At 48.0% G+C, this 25,536-nt stretch overlaps 2 protein-coding genes across 5 annotated transcripts; one reads left to right on the plus strand and one right to left on the minus strand.

Annotated features, from left to right (window-relative positions):
* Window positions 1–1,999: 1,999 nt before the first annotated feature.
* On the plus strand, window positions 2,000–13,100 carry LOC123044328 (S phase cyclin A-associated protein in the endoplasmic reticulum). 3 transcript variants are annotated; one of them, XM_044467034.1, is made up of 9 exons: window positions 2,000–2,208; window positions 2,424–2,566; window positions 2,834–4,009; window positions 4,388–6,079; window positions 6,168–7,322; window positions 7,472–7,576; window positions 7,880–7,969; window positions 11,941–12,051; window positions 12,131–13,100. In XM_044467034.1, exons 2-9 carry the CDS (start codon window positions 2,507–2,509, stop codon window positions 12,632–12,634), a joined length of 4,893 nt encoding a protein of 1,630 aa, XP_044322969.1. In that variant the 5' UTR covers window positions 2,000–2,208; window positions 2,424–2,506; the 3' UTR covers window positions 12,635–13,100. The 3 variants fall into 3 exon arrangements, 2 of the variants coding, with proteins under 2 accessions (XP_044322969.1, XP_044322970.1); XM_044467035.1 differs by having other exon boundaries at window positions 2,007–2,208; window positions 2,421–2,566; XR_006419986.1 differs by lacking the exon at window positions 12,131–13,100 and having other exon boundaries at window positions 7,479–7,576; window positions 11,941–12,053.
* A 1,962-nt stretch (window positions 13,101–15,062) lies between these two features.
* LOC123041049 (uncharacterized) lies at window positions 15,063–18,232 on the minus strand. 2 transcript variants are annotated; one of them, XM_044463747.1, is made up of 2 exons: window positions 17,809–18,232; window positions 15,063–16,949 (listed from the first exon to the last, which is right to left on the minus strand). In XM_044463747.1, the coding sequence occupies exons 1-2, from the start codon at window positions 17,812–17,814 to the stop codon at window positions 15,627–15,629; spliced, it is 1,329 nt and encodes a 442-aa protein (XP_044319682.1). In that variant the 5' UTR covers window positions 17,815–18,232; the 3' UTR covers window positions 15,063–15,626. The 2 variants fall into 2 exon arrangements, 1 of the variants encoding a protein (XP_044319682.1); XR_006418355.1 differs by lacking the exon at window positions 15,063–16,949 and adding an exon at window positions 16,987–17,473.
* Window positions 18,233–25,536: the final 7,304 nt, after the last annotated feature.

Genomic DNA, 25,536 nt, shown 5'->3' on the forward strand with positions numbered 1-25,536 from the left:
AACCATAGCATTAAAGTATCAAGTCCCCTTTTATCCCATACGTAAACAACCTACTTACTCACGTATGTGCTTCTGTTCACTCACGCCACCCACCATAAGCAAATCATAAACATATTGCAAACCCTACTGCGGGAATCCCTCACGCTTGCGCGACACGGAGAGCACCATAGGACAGCACCAATAATAAAACATGCAACTCAAACCAATCACAATCATTAATTAACCCATAGGACAAAACGGATCTACTCAAACATCATAAGATAGCCATACATCGTTGGGAAATTATATATAGCGTTGAGCACCATGTTTAAGTAGAGATTACAGCGGGTAAGAGAGAGGTTACACCGCTGTATAGAGGGGAGAAGAGTTAGTGGAGACGTTGGTGAAGATGATGGAGGTGTTGGTGAAGATCGCGGTGACGATGATGGCCCCCGACAGCGTTCCGGCGCCACCGGAAGCAAGGGGGAGAGGGCCCTCCTTCTTCTTCTTCTTCCTTGACCTCCTCCCTAGATGGGAGAAGGGTTTCCCCTCTGGTCCTTGGCTCCCATGGCGTGGGAGGGGCGAGAGCCCCTCCGAGATTGGATCTATCTCTCTGTTTCTGCGTTCCCCGTTCCCTTCACCGTTTTTTTAATATCCGGAGATCCGTAACTCCGATTGGGGTGAATCTTTCGCCCAGATTTTTCTCGTAAAATTAGCTCTCTTGCGGCAAAATAAGGACATCAACCGCCTTACGGGTGGCCCACGAGAGTCCAGGGCGCACCGGAGGGGGGGGGCTGTCTCGTGGCCACCCCGGACACTGTTTCGCGTTGATTCTTCCTCCGGAAAATCCCAAATATTCCAAAATAATTCTCTGTTAGTTTTTATCCCGTTTGGATTCCGTTTGATATTGGTTTTCTGCGAAACATAAAACATGCAACAGACAGGAACTGGCACTGAGCACTGGATCAATATGTTAGTCCCAAAAATAGTATAAAAAGTTGCCAAAAATATATGAAAGTTGAAGAATATTAGCATGAAACAATCAAAAATTATAGATACGACGGAGACGTATCAGCGTCCCGGTGGAGGAGGTCCGCCGCAGGGGAGGGGGCGGTGCGGCGACCTTCCTCACAGCGGGGCTCGGGCGTTCACCGCAAGGGAAGGGCGTCGTGGCCGGGGCGGCGGGGCGACGTTACCGGAGCGGCGGGTCGGGGCGGCTGGGGCGCGGTGGGGCCGGGGGCATGGTGGGGGTTGGGGGCGGGGCGGTGGGGGTCGGGGACGGGGCAACCCTGACTCCAGCGGCGGCGGGGGCGCAGTGGGGGTCGGGGGCGCTGCGACGGGGGGTCAGCGGCGGCGGAGACACGGTGGGGGCCGGGGGCGGGGCGGTGGGGGGTCAGCGGCGGGGGTCGGGGCGGGGCGTGGTTTGGTCAGGGGAGTAAAGAGAGAAGAGAGAGATGTGTGGGGTTCCCGTTATTACCCGTTAGGTATTAACCTCTTTGCCGGGACACATATCCACCGATATACACCATCCCGGGACACATATCCACCGATATACACCATCCCGGGACACATATCCGGTGCCATTGTGCTCTCACACCATCGACCAAAGGAGTAGATATTGCGTACTGGTGATGTGTCCTGATGAGAATGTGAAAAACCTCCTACAAGGAAGCTAGGGTTAGCTGTTTTTTTCAAGGGAAGGGGTAGGGTTGAGAACAATGATGACGACGGGAAACGACATACTGAAAGTGAGGCTTCTACTAACCTGACTGCAGGCCCAATTGTAAGGAGATGCCAAGGGCAGTGAGTGTCCAAAAAATGACGGTGTAAAACAACACTGACCGACAAAATCGTGATGAAAAGGCAAAAGCATAAGAGCCCTTCAGTTTTTAGGGGAAAAAGAAGAAAAACCGAGGAAGCTTGGAAACTAGGGGCTCAAACGTAAATTATCCCTTACACCAACTCACCAAGTTCCATCCTGTCCGTTGTTTCCCATCCTGCGGCTGTATCTTCTTCGGTGCAGCAGCAGCAGTACTCTCTCTGACCCGGAGCACCACACGGCACGTCACCAAGGCGGCTCTAATAAAGTGTCTCAGTGCCCTAGAGGTGCCGCCGTGCCGTAGCGTCGCCGCCGACGCCCGCCCCCCGCCGCCATCGCCGTTCCCGTTCCACCCCATATCGCCCCTGCAGTGTCGACCCCCTGCGCAATTTCCGTCGTTGGTGTCCGAGGTAGGAGCATTTTGCCATCCGGTGAATAGTTAAACCCCAGCGACCTCCAAAATTTCTGGGTGCGTCGGTGCGGTGCAGACCATCTAGATCCGGTCCCGAAAGACCCATATCTTCTTTCCTGTCCTAGATGCTCCAGCCGCGGTTGCCGTTTTGATTCGATTGGTCTGATATCAGCTTGTTTTTCCCCCAAATTTTGGGCTTCATTTGGAAAGCAGGAATGCCGTAAAGGATTTGCCGTGGAATCTATGTCTGAAGGGCAGGAATGCCGTAAGGATCCACTGAGGATTGGTTCACTGCTATGGAGAATGATCATGTAGATGGGGATGATCTGGGGTCAGGGTGGTTTGAAGTGAAAAAGGTAAGCGGGTCCTTTACTTGACTAGCTCTGTTCCATTTTAATTCCATAGAATGATTGAAATTGTACACAATATCTTCTCAATATCACCATGTTAATTTGATTCATCTAAGGTATTTTCAAGGCTATGGGCTTTTCCAAAATTACCTTGTGTTGTGGACTGTCAAGATGGCACCACAATAGACCGTTTTTTTCCCCATTGTTGTGTGTGTTTATCTCCTGTTGTGTGGTGCTGTGCTGCTGTTAACTTACTATAATTTGTTTTGACAGAAACATCGATCCAGCTCGAAATTCACATTGCAGAGGTCTTCAGGAAGTTCCATTCATAAAACTCCAAACTCTTCATCACGGTCTCAGGCCAACCACAGCAGTGGCAGTTCAAGGTGGTATGACAGGCTGCAGTACCCACATCAGAGCACAAATGATAACCTTGCCGTTGATGAATTGGATAGTAGAGAAACAACTAAAGTTCAGCATGAGGAATGTGTTGATGTAGGTGCTAGTAACCTGAAGAATGGATTCAATGTTTCAGCTTCAGAGCATGTAGTAAAAAAATGTGAAGAACTGCATTTGGCTGAAGAAACAAATGATCCACCCAAAACTGGCATGATTGATCGCACTGATCATTCAATGTCTCATGAATCTCCCAACTGTTCAAGTGATCTTGCAAAATCTGTAGAAGATTCTGATCATGTCAAAGACCCTCCAAAGACAGAGCCAGTAGGTGTTTTGCCCAACTCTTCTGTCAAGTTTGGAAATTTTGATGAAATCACAGGTCTAGCATTACCCTCAGATGTCTTCAGAGATAATAATTCTTCTATAGAGTACATGGATGATGAAGATACTACACAATTCAGAAATGAATTAAAAGATGAAAGTGAACTTGAAGATGAGATGAATTCTATAAGAAATGCTGATACATCTCCTATCACAATTCATGCAGTGGAGACAACCACTGAATGTAATAGAAATCCATTGGATATATGTGAAATACAAGATAGTCCTGTAGTTGTTAGTGGTTCAACTACCTTAGCGGACTCTGTCTCCCTGTCATCAAATAATGATCTTGAAGTTCCAGTTACATCTTCCTCGGTTGCACCCATAGAAAGCCAAACATTACTTCCTAACCACGCAACGGTTTCTGTAGATCTTGGAGGTGAAACTGCTGAGAGCAAAGAAAGATTCAGGCAGAGGCTTTGGTGTTTTCTTTTTGAGAATCTGAATAGAGCTGTGGATGAACTGTACCTCCTCTGTGAATTAGAATGTGACATGGAGCAAATTAATGAATCCATACTCGTTCTTGATGAAGCTATATCTGATTTTCAAGAACTAAAGTCCAGGGCAGAACATTTTGATAACACCAAGAAGTCTCCTAGCTTACCAAAGGAAGGGGTGCCAATGACTGTCAAAGCCGATCATCGAAGACCTCATGCATTGTCTTGGGAGGTCTGTGTTCGCACCAGTCCATCAAGATTACCTTCGTGCGGTTCATTTTCATATTACACCTGTTCATTTTGTCCGCGGAACTTTGAAATATGCGTATATGGTTGTTTCTTAGCATTCTTATCTCTTTATGATAGTTTTTGAGCACTCTGATGAACTGGGTACTACTCCTAGAACACAGGTCTACTACGTTGAATGCTAAAAGTTCTTGTTGGTTATGTTAATCGTGGTATATGTTTATCCTTAAAAAAGAGTGGTATAGGATGTCTTGGTGAATGTGGTCCGTGTGTTCTGTAGATTTCTCGTATATATTTCGCTGTTGGAATAATATGAACAGTTGTGAAGGCTGAAGAGACATTTTCTGATATATCACGTATGCAGGTCAGACGAATGACAAGTTCACCACACAGGCAAGAGATATTGTCTTCATCTCTAGAGGCCTTCCAGAGAATTCAGTTCGAACTGGCACGCAAGCAGGCTGGTATAACAGCAGAGAGCTTTGCATCTAGCTCTTCTGGGGAAGTTTCAGGTATTTCAGCAAAGCTGACTACAGCATCAGCAACAGTTGGGAATATCAGTTTGAAAGTGGAGAGTCAGGTGAGACTTTCTGATGATAGTGAGAAAGAAGTTACTGAAGAGAGACAAAGTAAGGAGGCATTGAAGTCAGGTAGATCATTCCCACAAAGTAATCCTTCATTTTCTGCAAGGAGTAGAAGAGGGTCACTAGAACCAATATCTGAGATAGCTAAACACACTTCTAAGGATAGGGTAATGGCAGAGAACAAAAAGTCAACAGATATTGTGAAAAGGAGCACGACCCATCTTGAAAAGGAGAAGCAAAATACAGCACAGTGGAAATCGATGGATGCCTGGAAGGAAAAAAGAAACTGGGAAGATATACTGAAATCTCCTGTTCGGAGTTCCCGTGCCTCTCATTCTCCTGGTGTTGGCAGAAAAGTAACAGAACGTGGACGTGTTCTACATGACAAGTTAATGTCTCCTGAAAAGAAGAAAAGAAGTGCTTTTGATACGAAAAGAGAAGCAGAAGAAAAGCACGCACGAGCTTTGCGGATCAGGAGTCAACTGGAAAGTGAGAGAGTTCAGAGACTACAACGTACCACTGAAAAGTTAAGTCGTGTAAATGAATTGCAGGCTGTGCGCAGCTCAAAACTGCGAGAAGTAATGAATGCACGTCATCAACGTGGTGAATCTCGTCATGAAGCATATCTAGCCCAGGTTGCGAAAAGAGCTGGTGATGAGAGCACTAAGGTCAGTGAGGTTCGCTTTATTACATCACTGAACGATGAAACTAAGAAATTCTTGCTGAGGCAGAAACTTCATGATTCTGAAATGCGGAGAGCTGAAAAGCTACAGGTGATCAAAACAAAGCAGAAGGAGGACACTGCAAGGGAAGAGGCTGTGTTGGAACGAAGGAAGTTCCTTGAAGCTGAGAAAATGCAGCGCCTTGCTGAAATACAGCGTAAGAAAGAAGAAGCTATAGTCAGAAGAGAAGAGGAGCGCAAAGCATCTAGTGCTGCACGAGAAGCAAAGAGTGCAGAGCAACAACGAAGAAAAGAGATAAGAGCTAAAGCGCAACAAGAGGAAGCTGAACTTTTAGCACAAAAACTAGCTGAAAAGCTCCGTGAAAGTGAGCAGCGCCGGAAGTTTTACCTTGAACAAATACGTGAGAGAGCTTCAATGGATTTTAGGGATCAGTCTTCACCTTTTCAGCGTCGCTTCCCAAGTAAAGATAGCCTAAACCGTTCTACGTCAGCTAATAGTGGCGAAGATTCACAGATGGTAGGCAATGCCAGCACTGCAGAGTCTATGGTTAAAACATCCAATGCCACACAAATGAAACGAAAGATTAAGAAGATTCGTCAGAGATTAATGGCTCTCAAGCATGAATTTGTTGAACCAGCCATAGGTGAAAACACAGGAATTGCACACAGGGCTGCTCTAGGAGCTGCCAAAGGTAAGTTAAGCAGATGGCTTCAGGACTTGCAAAGACATCGTCAAGCTAGAAAAGAAGGTGCTGCGAGTATTGGTTTGATTGTTGGTGACATGACGAAGGTACTTCTTATTGATTACATTACATATTGTGCCATACTATGATAGCAAAGATGGTTACTGATAGCACTTTCTGTTTATTTTTTAACAGTTCTTAGAAGGAAAGGATCTCGAACTGCATGCTACTAGACAAGTTGGTTTGCTTGATTTTATTGCGTCTGCTTTACTTGCCTCGCACACTTCAAGACCAGTAGCTTGTGAAGTCACCGTTTACCTTTTGCGCCTGCTTAGAGTGTTACTCTCACTTCCAGCTAATCGGACTTATTTTCTAGTACAAAATCTTTTACCTCCGATTATTCCCATGCTATCTGCATCACTAGAGAATTACATTAAGGTGGCAGCATCAAACTCTGGAAGTTTGAATCTTCCGTTAAGTAAAACTACAGAGAACATGGAGACAGTTGGTGAAGTTTTAGATGGTTTTTTATGGACTGTAACCGTCATTGTTGGTCACTTATATGTTGACGACGAACAACTCAAAATGCAGGAGGGTCTGATAGAACTGATTGTAGCTTATCAAACAATTCACCGTCTGCGAGATCTTTTTGCGCTTTATGATAGGCCCCAGGTGGAAGGGTCCCCACTCCCATCATCCATACTATTTGGTCTCAATCTTCTGACTGTCTTGACATCCAAACCAGGGAACTTTTCTGCCATTGATTGGGAGTCCTGCAAATGCAGAACTCCAGCTGGTAATCTAGCTCATGAATGTGAGTATCTTAGTTCACTAGACATACGAGTTGGCAACCAGCTGATGGCACCGGACGAGTCTGGAGATGCCAAATTACCATCTAACACTTGTGATATTTCGAAATGTGATGACTGTGGGTTTAGTGAAGTGGTTGAAGAAAACAAGCCCGCCGAACAACATGAAGGTTCCACTCTAGGAGATAGAAGATCACTGGATGAAACTAGAAAAGGCTTGTTAGACCTCTCTGCTGGCCAGAATAACTCAGGGTCTGTGTTAGAAATACAATCTTCAAATTTGGGAGATACAATAGATCAACATTTTGAAGTTTCCACTCAGAGAAATGAAAATAGTACCGTGGATGGTCACCTTGAAGGAAGAAAGATGAATAATATATGTACAGAAATGAATGACAGTCCTGGAAAAGGCAATGAAATAAACCTGAAACAACCTGCAGTGCTTGTACTTTCTGCCATGGCTGAGACAGGCCTGGTTAGTCTGCCTTCACTGTTGACAGCTGTGTTGCTGCAGGCAAACAACAGATCGTCATCCGACCAGGTTTGTGTTTCTGCTTGTTTTAAGGTATAATTGACCTTTTGACATCATATAGATATAATTTTGTGGGTAGCTAGCAGGCAATTTAGATATTATTGCATTGATTTATTGTAGTTTTCTTCTTGCTAGAAAATGATAGCTAAAATTTTCAGGCTTCAGCGATTCTTCCATCAAATTTTGAAGAAGTAGCCACTGGTGTATTGAAAGTTTTGAACAATGTGGCATGTTTGGATATCACTCTTCTGCAGTGTATGCTGGTAAGCAGTTGTATCCAAGGCTGGGTATTATTGTTATTGGCTTCTTGTTTATTGGTTTTCATGCATCATTTGACGCCGAACAGATGAATTTCTGAACTGCAAAATATAGCCTAGGAAGACACACAAAAAATAATCTTAAACTATTTATAATGCCAGCAGACAACTAGTCATTCTTAAAGATCTCATGCAAAATTTGCTGTTGGCAAACTGGCAACATTTTAATATGGGAGCCCTGAAGATCTTAATGATCTGTTTTTCCACCTATGGTAATTTGTATGCTTACTGGTTATGAACTGTTTTCAGGCTAGATCAGATCTGAAGATGGAATTCTTTCATTTGATCAGTTTTCTGCTGAATCATTGCATGAATAAATGGGGAGTGCCAAATGATCAGGTAAACTGTAGGCTATTGCATTTACAAGCAAACTTTCCATGTATTCTCAGTAGTTTGTGTGATATATCTATGGTTCTTTTTCTCGGATGTCCATCCCTGGAGGGACATATCTATGTCGCTTTTGAAGTAGTGCTTTGTGTTGAAGTAGATTGTTTCACTCAAGTATTGTAGTAGTTACTTTCAGGATTCAAGTTTTTCCAATTTGTAAATCATTTCCTCGTTGGCTGATGGTAGCAAGTAATACATCTGGAGTTCATTATTATTTCTCTTCTACTGATTAGGCTGCGATCGGTTTATCACTAGAATAATAAAGTTGAGACCGCTATTCCCAATGGTTTGAAAAATAAAGTGGATTCTGATATTTGTGCACTCTTTTAAGTATTGTTGGGATGCTGTCATTTCTAACAACAAAGCCTTTAGTCCCAAACAAGCTGGGGTAGGCCAGAGCTGAAACCCATAAGATCTTGAAACCAACTCATGGTTCTGGCATGTGGATAGCTAGCTACCTTCCACACACCCCTCTCCATGGATGGTTTTCCGGTGATACTCTAGTCCTTCAGATCTCTCTTAACGGATTCCTCCCGTGCCAAGTTGGGTCTACCCCGACCTGTCTCGACATTTTCAGCACGCTTTAACTGTCCGATATGCACTGGAGCTTCTGGAGGCCTGCGTTGTATATGCCCAAACCACCTCAGGCGATGTTGGACAAGCTTCTCTTCAGTCGGTGCTACCCCAACTCTATCACGTATATCATCATTTCGCACCCGATCCTTTCTTGTGTGGCCACACATCCATCTCAACATGTGCATATCCCCTACACCCAACTGTTGAACATGTCGCCTTTTAGTCGACCAACACTCAGCGCCATACAACATTGCGGGTCGGATCGCCATCCTTAGAACCCGCCTTTTAGCTTTTGTGGCACTCTCTTGCCACAGAGAACGGCAGAAGCTTGGCTCCACTTCATCCATTTGGCTTTGATTAGATGGCTCATATCTTCATTGAGATCACCGTCCTTCTGTAGCATTGACCCCAAATATTGAAAGGTGTCTGTCTAAGGTACCACCTGTCCATCAAGGCTAACCTCCTCGTGCCTAGTAGTATTGAAACCGCACCTCATGTACTCAGTTTTAGTTCTACTAAGCCTAAAACCTTCTGATTCTAGAGTTTGTCTCCATAGCTCTTAACTTTCGAGTAACCCCCGTATGACTATTATTGACTAGCACCACATCATCCGCAAAGAGCATACACCATGGGATATCTCCTTGTATATCCCTTGTGACCCCATCCATCACCAAAGCAAAAAGATAAGGGCTCAAAGCTGACCCTTGGTGCCGTCCTATTTCAATCGGAAAGTCGTCATGTTGCCATCACTTGTACAAACACTTGCACAACATTATCGTACATGTCCTTGATGAGGGTAATGTACTTTGTTGGGACTTTCGTTTTCTTCAAGGCCCACCATATGCCATTCCATGGCATCTTATCGTAGGCCTTCTCCAAGTCAATGGACACTATATGCAAGCCCTTCTTTTGCTCCCTGTCTCTCTCCATAAGTTGCCGTACCAAGAAAATGGCTTTCATGGTCGACCTCCCAGGCATGGAACCAAACTGACTTTTGGTCCCGCTTGTCGTTCTTCTTAAGCGGTGCTCAATGACTCTCCCCCATAGCTTCATTGTATGGCTCATCAGCTTAATTCCATGGTAATTAATACAACTTTGAACATCCCCCTTGTTCTTGAAGGTTGATACTAATATACTCCGCCTCCATTCTTTTGGTATCTTGTTTGCCCGAAAAATGAGGTTGAAAAGCGCAGTTAGCCATGCTAACGCTATGTCTCCGAGGCCTCTCCACACCACAATGGGGATACAATCAGGACCCATTCCCTTACCTCCTTTCATCCTTTTTAAAGCCTCCTTGACCTCAGACTCCTGGATTCGTTGCACAGAACGCTTTATGGTACCATCAAAGGAGTCGTCCAGCTCAATGGTAGAGCTCTCATTCTCTCCATAATAGTTTGTCGAAGTACTCCCGCCATCTATGCTTGTTCTCCCCGTCCTTCACCAGGAGCCGATATGCTCTGTCCTTGATGCATTTGACTTGGTTGACATCCTTTGTCTTACTCCCTTGGATCTTGGCCATCTTATAGATGTCCTTTCGCCTTCCTTCGTATCTAAGTGCTGGTAGAGGTCCTCATACGCCCGACCCCTTGCTTCGCTCACCGCTTGCTTTGTGGCCTTCTTTGCCACCTTGCACTTCTCAATGATGTCTGCACTCATGTCCAGGTGTACGCGTCTGAAACCGTCTTCTACTTAATAGTCTTCTGGACATCATAGTTCCACCATCATGTATCTTTAGCTCTGCTTCTACTTCCCCTCGTCACCCCAAACTCCTCTGAAGCCACCTTACGAATGCAAGCCGCCATCTTCATCCACATATTGTTTGCATCACCTCCTTCCTCCCAAGGGCCCTCCATAATAACCCTCTCCTTGAAAGTCTGAGCTACCCCCCGCCCTTTGAGTTTCCACCACTTCGTTCTAGCGACTTTGACGCACCTATCCCATCCCACTGGACACGAAGCCGAAAGCGGAAGTCAGCCACCACAAGCTTGTGTTGATGGACAACACTCTCTTCGGTTATGACCTTACAATCTAGGGAAGCACGCCCGTCTTCTCTTCTCGAGAGAACAAAATCAATCTGGCTAGAGTGTTGACCACTACTAAAACTCACTAGATGGGATTCTCTCTTTTTACAAAGGGTGTTAGCTACGATCATATCGCAGGCTAGAGCGAAGCTCAAGACATCTTCTCCTTGATTTCGGATACCATAGCCAAAAACCCCATGCACCCCTTCAAAACCTGTATTAGATGTACCCATGTGGCCATTGAGGTCTCCTTCTATGAAGAGCTTCTCGCCAATAGGTACACTCCTAACCATGTTCTCGAGGCCTTCCCAGAACTCCCTCTTGGTGCTCTCATTGTGGCCTACGGGGTTTATGCCTTGATAATATTGAGAACTAAGCCCCCAACTACCAGCTTGACCATGATAATCCGGTCCCCTTGCCTCTTGACGTCTACCACTCCATACTTGAGGCTCTTGTTGATCAAGATGCCTACTCCATTTCTGTTTGTAGTTGTCCCCGTGTACCACAGCTTGAAGCCAGTATCCTCCACCTCCTTCGCCTTCTGCCCCCTCCATTCGGTTTCTTGGATGCATAGGATATCAACACCTCTGCTCAATCCTCACCGCTGTATCAACTAGCTCCCGTAACTTACCTGTCAGGGACCCTATGTTCCAGTTACCTAAGCTAAGCGGATCCTACTAGGTTCGGCTAGCTTCCTTACCCTTCGCACTCATCGAGCCAAATGCGAAGACTTGCTCATTTTCACTACACCCGGGCATTGTCGATGTAGCGCGCCACTAAGGATGCGATGACCCAATCCTTGCTCACTTATCACCATATCCAGATCAAGATACGGCACGCCACCAAGGGGGTGATGGCCCGGCCCTTGCCCACTTAACACCACACCTGGGTTCCGGTATGGCGCATTACTAAGAGGGTTATGCCCCAACGATGTTCTTTTGAGTTTCATCTCTACGAGAGTGGCTGAGTTTTGACGTTTGCTCGCCGAGCCTACGACAACCTTCCTCCTCTACCCGGGCTTGGGACCGGCTATTCTGAGACCACATAGGCAAAGTTGATGTTGTCATTTCTAACCATTCTACAAAGACCGATATGGGCATGAGGCAAATTTCTGGCACTGACAGTGATAGTTCTATTCGATGGTCAGCTATGATAATTTATACTTATTATTTTAAAAGGAACATTTATGTGTTACAATTGCTCCTTTTTTTCTTTCTTCCCGTTACCCAATGCAAGGGACCAGTGCTAACGTTATACCTCAGTGACGCAAGGAAACAATTCTTTGGCAAACATTTTTGGATAATAGGGGTGTGCTCCTTTTTTCAGGTCGGTTTACTGCTTCTAGAATCGATACTGCTTCTTGGCTACTTCTCTTTGTTCCATCCCGGGAATCAAGCAGTTCTTCGATGGGGTAAGAGCCCCACAATACTTCATAAGGTAAACAGTTATTTTATGTAGCCATGTTTTTTCTTAATTTCTGGAGAATATTGGTCGATTCTGATGAGTTGAGAAACAGGTGTGCGACCTGCCCTTTGCTTTCTTCAGCGACCCAGAGCTGATGCCCATCTTGACTACTGCTCTCATTGCTGTCTGCTACGGCTGTGATCAGAATAGAAGTGTGGTACTTCAAGAAATAAGCTCAGATATGATCGATACTTTGCTTAGGTCCTGCAGAGCGTCAGTGCTGGCCACTTCAGATTCCGTCGCCGTGGATGGTTCTGGAGCCAATAATTCCGGTGACAGCACTCATATCTCGCCGGACATCAGAAACTCACTATCTGACATGTCGATACGGTCAAGCCGCAAAGGCGTGCGGCCAGTGTTAGGAAAAGGCGTTTTAGGGGCCATCAAGTTAAACAGAAACAAGAATCAAAAGGATGGTAGAGGAGTACGAGCTGGTGATGATGGGGTGCCCTCGAAGCAAAGGGCCGGAGAAGCTTCATCGGCTTTTATGTTGCATAGGAAAATCCCGGCTTTCTTCTTTGACAAAGCAGAAGAGTTCTTCTGCGGCGGTGCATAGCGAAAACGCTGAATAGCACAAGCTGACCAGACCTTTACCGGAGGCTACAGAATTCGGGTTTTTGCACAAGCTGACCAGACCTTTAGAAGAAGCTACCGAATTCGGGTTTTTTGCACAAGCTGACTGGACCTTCACAAGGAGCTGCCTGCCGAATTCGGGTTTTTGAGGCGATGGTTCGTCTGACTAGTGTACCATGCGGGAGGCAGTGACATATCAGCAGGCTGGTTCCAGGTTACCCTACCTGTTATTTTTTGCCGGGGGCTAAAGATGTTATTGTAGAGAATAAGTTTGCGATGCGGCGTTATGCATTCCTCAAATTAGCCTCTGTTCCTTGTCCAAAAGAATTGTATAGAAACAAGCTGTGAACTGTAGTGTCAAACTCTGGCACCAACACATGCACACAGGGAAGAAATACATCATATATACTATTTTGGGTGAGCTTCAGTTCAAAGTATGTTACAAACCAGACAAAGCTGTTATCCTTTTTCGAACATTAATTATAGACGCGTATGTTGACAATCAAAAGTTTCTATTACAAAACAACCAAGGCTCTGTCTTGGCAGGAACTACAACAAAATGTATCGTTTTCCATGCGACTACTAGCCATCAAGCCTTGTGGTTACCTTATGGCTCTTAAGTCACCCCTTGTTATTTCCTACTACAAAGTTAGTACAAAGTTGGGTTCCTAAATAGATGACCCAACTTTGTACTAACTTTGCTGGGTCATCTATTTTGGAATGAAGAGAGTAATAAGGTGCTACCTCGTCATTCTTAGGCCTTGTACAATGCAAGGTGCTTAAGGGTGGTGCTTGAGAAAATAAACCAAGCTTTTCTTAAGCACCGGTGTTTATTTGTACAGGGTAGACGCTTAATTAGGCGTCTCTCATGTAGAAATAGGCACTAGCTTCAGAAAAACCCGGTTTATTTTTGTAAACACCTCCCTAAGCACCTAGCATTGTACAAGGCCTCAGGTGCCTCCTCTTTTTGCTTCTTTCCATTTTGTGGCAGTTGAGAGTTGTGTCTTGAGTCGATGCCATATTCGTGAGATCTTACATTGAGATCCGTGTATTTTTTTTTCTTACATGTTATTTCACTGAGTATTTAACAAAAAACTACCACATTTCGTGGAACCGTGCCTACAAACTATCACTTTACAAATTTGTGCCAAAAACTATCACTTTCTCACTAATCCTTAACTAAAAATTACCATGTCTAAAAAGAGCCCGATTTGCCTCTAAACACGTTTCTGACAGGATGGGCCCAGTGTTGACGTGGCACATTAGCAAAATCTGTTTGATGGCGGCCGAGGAGCTCGCGGCCGCCGGCGAAGGGCGCGGGGCGGGCGGCTCCAGCGCGACACGCAGCGACCCGCGGCGAGCGGCTCCCGCGGCAACCGCGTCCAACGGTGGTCGTGGGGTTGCCGGACGTGCATCCTAGTGACGTCTGCGGCGAGCGGAGCGGCGGCCGGTGCTCGGCCTTGCACGGGCGCGAGGCTGCGGGGGGGTTAGCGGCTGCCTGAGGGGCTTGCTAGCCTCCTGGGAGGGCCAGGAGTGCGCTGCCGCGCTCGGCGTCAATAGACGCGAGCCCTCGCCATGGCAGCGGCAAGGTGCGACGGCTATGTAGCTACGGTTACGGCTGAGCGCGCGCCGGAGCTCGGGTCCGAGATCGAGGGGGGAGGCAGAGGGAAGGCGCGACTCACAGTGGTGTTGAGAAGTTGCTCGGGGCAGCTGGGGTCGCCGGAATGCGACGGATTGACGCGGCTATGGGCGGTGGCCAACGGCGAGGAAGTGATGCGCGCGTTGTCGGAGAGGCCCCCGGGGTTCGATCTAAAGTAGTAGTTGAAGGAGCGGCGCACGACGGAGGTCCTAGACATACTCGAGGGGCCCCACGAGCTTGGTGGGCACAACGACGGCGAGGTGGGAGCAACGAGCCCACTCAGAGGTGCTTGGGAGCGAGCGAGAGGGGCTAGGGAGGAGGAACTGCGAGGTGCACTGCGGAACGGGCGCGCGCGTGCGGGTGCGTCTCGGAGGACGAGCTCCGACGCTCGGCCACGGCGTTGATGCGGCGAACTGAGCGTGAGGAGGAAGAAAGGTTGTGCGGGCGAGAGGGTCATCGGAGTGCACACGAGGTGTTCGAGGAAATGCCAGAGAGAGAGGAGGAGGAAGAAGATTGATGCTGACAGGTGGGCCCATCCTGCCAGAAAGGCGTTTAGAAGAGACGAATCGGGCACTTTCGCGACATGATAGTTTTTAGTCAAGAATTAATGAGGAAGTGGTAGTTTTTGGCTCAATTTTGTAAAATGGTAGTTTGTAGGCACGGTTCCATGAAATGTGCTAGTTTTTTTATTAAATACTCTATTTCACTTGACTAAGACCGGTTAAGTCTCGATCGACGGAGACCTAGCCACATCCATGTTGATAATCCATAAGTTTCTATTACAAAACAATCAAGACTCTTATCTTCGGAGGAACTACAACAAAATGAATGCATCGATTCCCATATCACTAGCACCCCCTCTGTACCGAAATACTTGTAGTTGAGGAAACTTAAGTATTTCGGTACAGAGGGAGTAGTAGCCATCACTAATCTTATTCATGAACGTGAAAACTTTCCAAGGAAATGCAAATAGTAATAATAATAATCCTGCGCTCTCAGCTCCTTCCGCCACAGTGGAGAGCTTGCCATCCTGGACCTGCCTTCAACGGTTCGTCGCCCGCCCAACCTCCAACTGTCCGTCCCCGCGAGCTCGGTCTTCGGCAGCCGTCTCCGCGGCATCCGGTTGTCGCCGACGCATGCATGCGCTGTTCCTTGAGCGCCGTCGTCTTGCCGGCCCCGTCCATGCCGCTGCTCCCGCTGACTCCGTCATCGCGGCGTGGCCTTGCTTGTAAGTTGTCACTCACCGTCTCCGCTCTACAGCGGGCTGCTGCGCCGTCCGTGCGCCCAGCCCAGGCTCCGCGGCGGGGCACTTGTGCCGGCGACGACGATATATATATTACGACAGTTCCCCCATCCCACAGGGCGTGTAGGGAAAAGATGCATTTACACCTGCAACCGAGCCAGCGATATGGCCGTAGTGCCTTGGACGCAGGATGCCCATGTACTCAAGCCTCGAGCGCTTCAAATGATAGGCCAACCCCCTCGTCAAAGTATCGCACAAGAAGACGACATCCTCAAAAGGATGGAACCCGAGGAAACTCATATAATCAGATTTGGCCGGTGCCTGATCGTCGCCTTCTTCTTCTCCGTCGGAGCCGCCGCCGCCGTCGTTGACATTTTCCAGGATCCAACGCTCGTCGGTTTCTTCCCGACGGCACATCCCACGTGCCAGCGCTTGCCGAAGGTCGACGCGATGCTTCAGCGCCCACTTGCATCGCCCGCGCGACTCGTCCAGCCCCCAAACCCGGAGAAATCTGAACGCGTCTTCCACCAGCGCGCAGCGGACCTCGTTCCCCGACTTGCCCAGATGAAGCTCCGGATACTCGGCCATCTCCATGCCCGCCGGAGGGCGGATCACCCGATACTTACGGTCCGCCATCGATATCCTGCAGCAGAAGTCGTTTTGGATCTGCACGTAGAGCGCCCCGCGCAGGTACACGCCGTAGCGCTTCACGCCCAGGTGTAGCCTGTCCTCCTCCAGCATGCCGGCGATGGTTCCCGCGGCGCTTCCTTGCCGGACGAACGGCCTCTCCTCCCACCGTTTCGTCTCCGACGAGTAGACGGGCAGGACGAACAGCGACGGCGGCCACTCCGATTCCCTGGGCATCCGGCCCAGCCTCTCCTCAAATGGAACGAGAGGGATCGAGACCACCTCGTAGTGAGGAGAGACGCTGGGATCAAACACCAGAAACTTGTCTCCTCCCAAGACGTAGAAATCCTCCATCCCGGCGCGCGAGGGCAGCGGTGGCAGCGGCGGCAGCTGCGCGCACTGCCGCGTCGCGGGGTTGACCACCGTGTGGGAGGGTAGTAGGACGAGGCCGTTGCAGTGCTCGCTGACGGCGGCGTTGGCCGAGCTATAGGTGAGGTCGCCGGAGACCGCGGTCCTGGTCGACGGACGGAAGAGCTCGGAGACCTGCAGGAAGCGGAAGTCTATGAAGATCCCGCCGAGCGTGTGCGGAAGGAGGTCCGCCCGTAGCAGCTGGCCGGCGTCGATCATGTCGTGCCAGGCCTTGCAGACGCAGCGTGACGTCGCGAGGCTGCGCGGCGGGAGACGGCGGAGGATGTCCGCGAGCACGTCGTCGGGTAGCAGCTTTATTACTGCTTCCATATGCATGTCCCTTCCTTGATCACACGTACGTCGCTCTTGTTGGACGACTACCTGATCAAATACAAGCCGACTCTGAAACACACGTGAAGCTAGCTTGTACAACCTTGGCGCTGATGGAACTAGCTAGCACACACACGAGACACAACACGGCGACACGCGAGTATATCTATATCTATACCTACTATTAAAGGGAATAGGTATTCTTGGTTAAAGGGAATAGGTATTCTTGGTTTGGTTTGCCTTTATTTCGTCCCGGTTCGATGATTTTTATGTACGCTATTTTTTGGTTCGATCCGTTTTGACCAACATATGACGTAGGTGCAAAGGAAACTAGAAAGAGCTGGGGAAAGTTCAAAAAAAAGAAAGAGCTGGGAACGTACGTCCAAAGGATACCCGGACAGCCAGCCCATATGCAGAGGAAAAGAAAAACAAAGCAACGCGGATATACGGAAAGGAAACCGTGACGGCTGGCTTCGTCACTCGTCCGAACGCACGGCGTACGTTGTGCTTACGGCGCCGCCGCTGCTGCCTTCCTCCGGCCCCGTGTCACTCTTATTTCAGATCATCTCTACACTCTGCATTTTATTCAGAAAAGCGTACAAAGTAAAGGTAATCATTACATTTTGTTCTTGCTGCTAGGGACAGGTGCTCAAGTGTAGTTTAATCATGCAATAACTAACTGTACTTCCCAACAGTTACATAACTGAACCTTCCCACCAGTTCCTTGCCCTCTGCTATACAAATCTATGGTTCAGTTAGTCTTAAACTTTGCATCTAAAATGTTAAGGGACGATGGCATGTTATTGCCCAGATTAACTTCAGTAATCTTTCGTGCTGATTAGTACTAAGTTCGCTACTGCAGTGCGGCACATGGAAAGAGAGGGGGAGAGGGGAGAGAGTGGGGGTGGACCTCCATGGCGCTGGCAGCAGTAGGTCGGAGGAGCTCGGAGCAGTGGAGCCGTCTCCTCGGAGGGCTTCGTCGTCGGCGAGCAGGACCATGCTGAGGAAGCAGTGGCCTCTCACTCCTCTACCGGCCAGGAGCGCCGCTGCATCCGCGCGAGGAGCCGCGCCGTCGATGGTGGCGCGGGTGGAGCTGAAATAATAGGGAGCCGCGCAAGGTCCCGTTGATACGGCGGCGCGGCTGGAGGGCACGACGGTGCAGCCACCGGAGGCGATATCCTTCCTGCCCTCGTCCTCCGAGAACGACGAGAAGATGGGAGGCGGCGGCGGCGGCGTTATCCAACACTGGGGAGGGAGAATGGGGAACGGGAAGGGAGCTTTTTCTTTTTTCTTTTTTACTTTTTCTTAGTAACAGAGAGAAGATTTTCTTTTAGGTGAACGCATGGAGAAGAGAGAGTACGCGTTGAATGTGTGTGTCTCAATCAAAAAAGAATGTGTGTGTCGGTCAAGTCCTTATGCTTGGCCAAGCCCAAAAACAGTGCAAAAAAACATAAATATGAAATATATTTTTTCAAAAAAATGTTCGTCACAAAAAAATGATACAATTTCTAAAAAATGTCCTGGAAAAAATACAAAAAGTACACCTTTTCAAAGAAAATGTGATTGTGTTCAAACTTTTTTTGTGACTTTTGAACAAGAAAAAATATAATTGATCGAAAGACTATTCCATGCACAACTACTTTTTCATCAAATGAAAGTGTGGAGCTGAATTAGATCCTCACGAACGTCGTTAGGGTGGCTTCTTCATGTCTGGATTTTATGGTCCAAAATGTATGCTCAATATAACCTTATTTCTCACGTTAGCCAAAATTAAATATCAAAGGTGTTGCGTAATGCCACGTGGAGCATGATTAATTTTTTCGCCCGTTGCAACGCACAGGCATTTGTCCTAGTATATATATAGCACCAAAGGCATACAGTAGATGAATCGGTGACTGATCTTAGTCCGATTCGGAAGGGACGTGTGGGCTGTCAGTTTTTTTATAGGAGAGAAAAAAAAACGTGGACTCAGTTTTTTTTTTGGGAAAGCCTCTCGATGATTTATTGCTTTGTCAACAGGATTACATCGTGTAAAACATAAGATAATAAAAAAGATATCATCGAGAGGCAAAGCTAATTAGCTTAGGTTACATGCAACAACCCGTCAAAAAAAAGTTTACATGCAGCAATAATCCATCAAGAGATAGCACGTACGAGCACATGCATACACCAGCTTCATGACCAATCGAGCATATATATTTAACCTGCGGTTAAAGCTCATCGCGGATAAGAAAATAAATGTGATCCTGCTGGCACGTGCGCTGCTCCCGGCCGCTGCTTTCCTATTCCTACGCAGCACTGGCCCCACTCTCCTCATAGTGCCACTGCTCCACCAGCCGCCTGCCGCTGGCTGCGCGCCACGCCACAGTGAGCTTCATGCATAACCGTAGGCACATCCCGTCGTGCTGCCCAGGCCTTGTGCTGCCATAGCTGCTGTTGCCGTAGCCTAGGTCGCGGAGGTGAGCACTATAGCTGGCCAAATGGGCCGGTTTTTTCGGGCCGGCCCGTGAGCACGCCGGCACGGCCCGCCTTGGGCCAGGCACGGCACGGGCTAAACAGGCCGGGCCAGGCACGCGGCACGCCCTGGGCCGTGCCTGGGCCTGGAGGCTGGGCACGCGGGCCGGCACGGCACGGCCCGATTACGTTTTTTTATTTTTTTATACATATATATATGGCCCAACATATAAAAATAGGCTAAAAAACGCTCAGTGCGTCAAATAACAGGCTAAAATTATTCAGCCCACCGTGCTAAACGGGCCAACGTGCCGGCCCGTTTACTAACTGGGCCGTGCCTGGCCTGCAGGCTGCAGCACGCGGGCCGGCACGGCACGGCCCGTATAATAATCGTGCCTTAGCGGGCCGGGCCGTGCTAGGCACGATTGGGATGGGCCGTGCCGTGCCGGCCGGGCCGGCCCGTTTAGCCAGCTATAGTGAGCACTGGATCCCAGGACCCTGCACGTCGCTGCAACCCAAGCCGAATGAGCCGCACACAGCACTAGCAGGCAGCAGCTTTTCTTCCACTCACGTCGCTCATTGAGCACACATCCAAGAAGAGCTCTGTGTGTAAGGGCAAAAGTGTCTTTTTACATGCAATCTAACACCGTTAAACCGAAAAATGGACGAAAGTGTCATAAAGGGCATAAAATTTAGACTTGGTGTTATATAGAGAAGAAAAAGTTTTTCAGTGTTAAATAGAGAAACACAATTTAAAATAGTGTTAAATAAGGAATTCTTTCTACCTACAATGGTAGACCCTTGCAAAGACGCTAACAGTGATAAGAATAAATATAGCCGAATTAAAAAAGTGCCTAAGCGCCTTACGTTGCAATGGCAGGCGCTAATATTACATGCGATTAAATTGCACTACCCGGGCGCTTCGCATGGGAAGAAAAACAAGAAAGCGCCCAGCGCACAGGCTTGCGTCGATGCTACACATAACACTGGGATTCTAGTGATAACTGCCCAATCAACCAGGAATCTGATCCTGGCGCCCGTGCTAAGCACCAGGCGTTCTACATGCCGTAAGCATGTTTTGCAAGATGATGAGCCACCTGGGACAAAACTCAAAAGAGATACCATCAATCGTATGGATTTTCGCAAAGCATTCCACCAAGGTTGTAGTATATGGACTGAACATATCAACCTCACCCTTACATGCATTTTTCAATTCCAGCGAGTCAGATTCAACAATAATATTTGTGCAACCCAACCTCTCGAGCAGCTCCAGCCCCTTCAACATTGCCAAAGCATCTACTGAGGTGGCATCAAGAGTAGAGACAAATAGAAAAGTTGTACCAACAACCACTTCACCAATGCTATTTCGCAAGACAATCCCTACTGCACCACCTGTACCATTATCATGAAATGCAGCATCCGTATTTAGTTTGTAGCATCCGGTTCTAGGTTTTGTCCAAGATATTTCACGCGGTGCACTGGGGTAAAACGTGGACTCAGTTAATTCCAACCATAGCGTGAAAATATTTGCCCCCTTATTCCCTCTAGTCTCTAATCTGAACAGATACTATCCATTATTTGTCATATCTAAAAAAAATGATAGAAACATATGCACATTTGATTGAAGCCGAGTACACAACGCGGATGGTAAACGAGTCTTTTTTATCTGAAAATGATAAGTACCTGACGTCAGGTACAAGCACGTGGCAAATTGAACATTTTCGATTGCAATTATAGTGATGCAAGGATGGCAAGTTAGGCACACACGGTAATTTTCTGTCGAAAAATAAGCTGAAGCAGAAAGTTGCTATGCTTGTCAACTAAATTTATCAATGCTTGTCAACTAAATTTATCATCCTCGTGAATGTTTGATTTGATATGCGTTCGTACCTGACGTGACGTCCAGTTTTTCAACTGATAATTTAGTCGAATGATGCTGCTTCTATTTTCCCTATGCGTATGTCATCTCTTCGACTCAGTAAACGCAACTAACTTGCGATTAGGATCCAAGCGGAGGCAGAGTGTCATATTGCTCAAGGGAATGGATACTTGGTAGTGAATAAAAACAATTCGTTTCCAAGTCGGCCACGCAACCGTCTCTCCTTCTCCACCCGTCCCTTTGAGAGTCGCTCCAAGCACCCCGGCCCGATCTCGAGCTTCGTCCGTCGGCGATGCCGATCGACGATGGCTTGGGAGAGGCACCCGGGAGATGCTTGTATATACTGGTTTAGTTCAGGTCGTCTTGTGGTTTGGCGCTATGCCGTTGGGGTTTCTACCGCCGGTGCTTGCGAGCAGCTGCCGGTGGTTGCCGTTCTTGTCTTCTTCTTCGTCTCCATGGTGGAGGAAGGGAGGAGGCGCTGGATCTGGCGAAATCCCTCTCAATAAGCTCGCGGGTCTCTCAGATCTGGAGCTCAAGCTCCTTCTTCCTTACTTCTCCTCGAGCTGCCATGGAGGTGGATTGGAAGAAGAGGAAGAAAGGGGATTTGGCTGCTCTATCCTCTCTGCGTGTCCTTGGAGCCCAAGTTCTGCAGCAAATGGTTGGGGATCTTGGTGCAGAGAGCACCAGGAGTTTCTTGCCACTGCACCGCTGTATCTGCTGGTCGAAAGGCGACCACTCGGAGTTCTGGCGACGACGTCCGGCTCCTGTATTTCCTCCTGGCCGCCGAGCCATATGGGAGGCAGTTTATCTGGTTCTTTGTCCTGGTATTTCCATGGTCTACCTCCGGTTGTTTGCCGGCGGTGTTGTAGCCATTCCTTCACCCCAAGTGGTTTCGTCCCCGGTGGTGGTGGGATCGGGCCAGGATCGAAGACGGCGAAGAGGACTCGATTGCTTTTCATTTTTGTTGTCTGGGGTCCTATCTGCAAAATGTCCGGCCTGGGTTGTAATTTTCTCTTTCTGTTGGGCCTTTCTGTAATATGTTGCATGCTTATCTAGTATAAGTCTGGGTCCTTCGGGGCCCTTCTTGTGTTCAAAAATAATAATAAAAAATGGATACTTGGTCTACGCTATTATTTGTTGAACTTAGGTGTGAAATTGTTAGCGTATGGTCCATGTCTAATGCCACAGGTGGCGTATAAATTGAAAAGTTTTAAAGCATCTACAGTTGAATTTGGCAAATCCGAACCCTCAAACGCCCGCGGACGCGCGACCGTGACCGGTCACGATCAAAAAATGCATTCCATATCTGGATATCCCAAATTAGAAACCTCAAATCCATATTATTACACAACGTGAAAACTAATCTAAGCGGAGCTCGTCCGGTTGCGCTCCCCGCTCGCCCGGCTCCGCCCTGGCCATGTCCGGCGGCCGGCTGCGCTCCTCAGAGTGTTGGCCCGGTCGACGGAAAGATAGAGTAGGGCATGGGACACGAGCCGGCTCACGGGACTCGAGGCGCCGCCGTCTCCCATGCCCTACTTGTTGTAGGGTGGAACCCTAAGTGAAGATCTTTTCACACTTGGAGGGAAAAAGGATGAACACCAAGAACACAAAGAGGAATTCACTCCAACAAAACTCAGTTACACATCCACTAGAATAGCAAACACACAGATCCACAAGATACAAGAACGATTCAAGGAAACAAGCACAAAGGTAAAGTTCTTCACACTCCTAAGGAGGTGAGGTCTTGATGATGGTCTTCTCCAAAAGGAGGTCTTGATATCCACTTGGGATATTCTCCTAGGAGGTCTTGATCCCCAAGAGGAGTGGTAGATGAGCAAAGCTCTCTCAACATCTCAAATACACTATGCTAACCATAACAAATGACTTAGATCCGAAATATATAGCTATAGGAAGGTAGGGGACGACTTGGGAGGCAAGGCAGGGCGTCCTCGGCTGAGACCTGGGAGGCCCATGCGCACGAGGTAAGTTGGGCCCATGCACACGGGGGTTCCGTGTGCACGGTACACGCCGGTGCGCACCGGGTGCTACAGCGGTCCGGGCCCATGCGCACGGGGTCTGGAGTATAGCTGGCCAAACGGGCCGGCCCGGCCGGCACGGCACGGCCCATCCCAATCGTGCCTGGCACGGCCCGGCCCGCCAAGGCACGATTATTATACGGGCCGTGCCGTGCCGGCCCGCGTGCTGCAGCCTGCAGCCCAGGCACGGCCCAGTTAGTAAACGGGCCGGCACGTTGGCCCGTTTAGCACGGTGGGCTGCATAATTTTAGCCTGTTATTTGACGCACTGAGCGTTTTTAGCTTATTTTTACATGTTGGGCCATATATATGTATAAAAAAATAAAAAACGTAATCGGGCCGTGCCGTGCCGGCCCGCGTGCCCAGCCTCCAGGCCCAGGCACGGCCCAGGGCATGCCGCGTGCCTGGCCCGGCCTGTTTAGCCCGTGCCGTGCCTGGCCCAAGGCGGGCCGTGCCGGTGTGCTCACGGGCCGGCCCGAAAAAACCGGCCCATTTGGCCAGCTATAGTCTGGAGGTCGTGTGCACGGGGGGTGTGCATTTTGGTGAACATTTTTTAAATCAGATGAACAAAAGAGTTGAATTCGATGAACATTTTTTGAAAATGATGAACACAAATTGAATTTAGTGTACATTTTCTTTAAGCAGTGAACAATTTTTGAATTTTGCTGAACATTTTTTAAATCCAATTAACAAAAAAGTTGAATTTGATGAACATTTTTTTGAAAATGATGTACAAAATTTGAATTTAATGAACATTTTTTTAGGTCAGTGATTTTTTTTTTGAATTTTGGTGAACATTTTTTTAATCTGACGAACAAAAAAGTTGAATTCTAGGACAAGCACCCGCGGTGGAGTGGAGAAGAAAGTACACAGTAAGTGACAATCCTTGATCGTGCTAATCATGCGCCGCTTAGAGATTTAGAAATAGTAATTATGAAGGAGTAGGTGAGTGGCTCGTCGGATTCATGATGCCTGTTGTGAATGATTTTTGAGTTTCGTATTTTAGAAAAAAAGGATGTCATTTGAGTTTCAACTAGGTAATTTGGGTATATGCTTCCGTTTTGGGGATTTTGAACATATAGGTATCGTGGAGTAACGATTTTCTCAAAAGTAAATAGAAACACCCATCAGAAATCTTTCTCCTTAACTATTGACATCACAACCGATTACCCTGCAGACTGGCAGTTTGGCTTTTCTTCCTCCTTATGACCTTGGCATTACCTGATGCTGGGAATGGAAGCACCGACTGCGATGCAGTCTTGATTGCATTGCTAGTCCAGGAACAATGCGATGGCGAGCCAGTGACAGTGACAGGCTCATGCTGTGAGGTGCTCAGGACAATCGTTACACCCTCGAGGTCGAGGGGCAAACTGCCATGTCTCAAAATGGTTCTTGACCAGCCTGAGCTCAAGTATTCGGGATTCACCAGAGGGCTCCTGCTGGACATGGCCAAGTCGTGCACTGCATCAAGGGCCCCTCCCCCAGCTGACGTAACAGCAGGTATGAGGAAACCTGCATGTGTTACTGCCATGTCGAAATGGTGTGTAATACTACTACTTGCTACGCTAAGAATCTCTTAAATTGGCAGGTTCCGTTGGCCCCAAGGACATGGTTGTGGATGTGCCTGGCGCAGCAGGTATGCTAAAATAAACGGCTTATCCTAGTTTGAGAAATGCACAAGTGTAGTGATTTGTTATCTATCTACATGACCCTTGCATGTGTTGCTGTGCTGTCATGGAGAAATGGTGTGCACAGCGAGCAATGCATGATTGACTAAGAATCTTTTTTATTTGCAGGTTCTCCGCGCCGCAAAGACAGGGACGTGGGCTGGCTAAAGCTAAGCATGAGGAAAGCCACGGGGGTGCTGGTGTGTAGGACTGCCTAGGGACACTGAAAGCAGCTGGCACTTGGTTCTTCCCTGTGCTCGCTAAGGAGTGGTTGCTGTTGCAACATTTGTTCACCTATGCTGCACGGGGTTGAGACCACTGACGGTCCAAGGGCTACATGCATTTTCAGGGTGCATCGTCTCTTAAAATTGCGATGTACTGAAAATATTTCACTTGGCTCCACCTGTAATCTTAGCTTCTAGTAGGATGTGTTTCGGGTGCTGCCTTTTAAAACTACTATTCTGGTGGCCAAAGCCAAACGGGCTCAGTTAGCAAATACTAGCACCGAAAGTACATGTTACAAATGTCATTAACGTGTCTCTATGACCTTTGCCATCCACATTTAGCCTCAGCACATCCTGTAACTGGATGGCGGTGTCCAGA

Source organism: Triticum aestivum, chromosome 2B (assembly GCF_018294505.1).
Source record: "Triticum aestivum cultivar Chinese Spring chromosome 2B, IWGSC CS RefSeq v2.1, whole genome shotgun sequence".
Classification (NCBI taxonomy): Eukaryota; Viridiplantae; Streptophyta; class Magnoliopsida; order Poales; family Poaceae; genus Triticum; species Triticum aestivum.

What these genes read in the sequence shown, in the direction of transcription:
- LOC123044328 (XM_044467034.1), top strand. Translation starts at nt 2,507, where the DNA reads ATGGAGAATGATCATGTAGATGGGGATGATCTGGGGTCAGGGTGGTTT. An exon ending in CTCATGCATTGTCTTGGGAG is followed by an intron (nt 4,010 to 4,387) that starts GTCTGTGTTCGC and finishes TCACGTATGCAG; the next exon opens with GTCAGACGAATGACAAGTTC. An exon ending in GCCCCACAATACTTCATAAG is followed by an intron (nt 12,052 to 12,130) that starts GTAAACAGTTAT and finishes GTTGAGAAACAG; the next exon opens with GTGTGCGACCTGCCCTTTGC.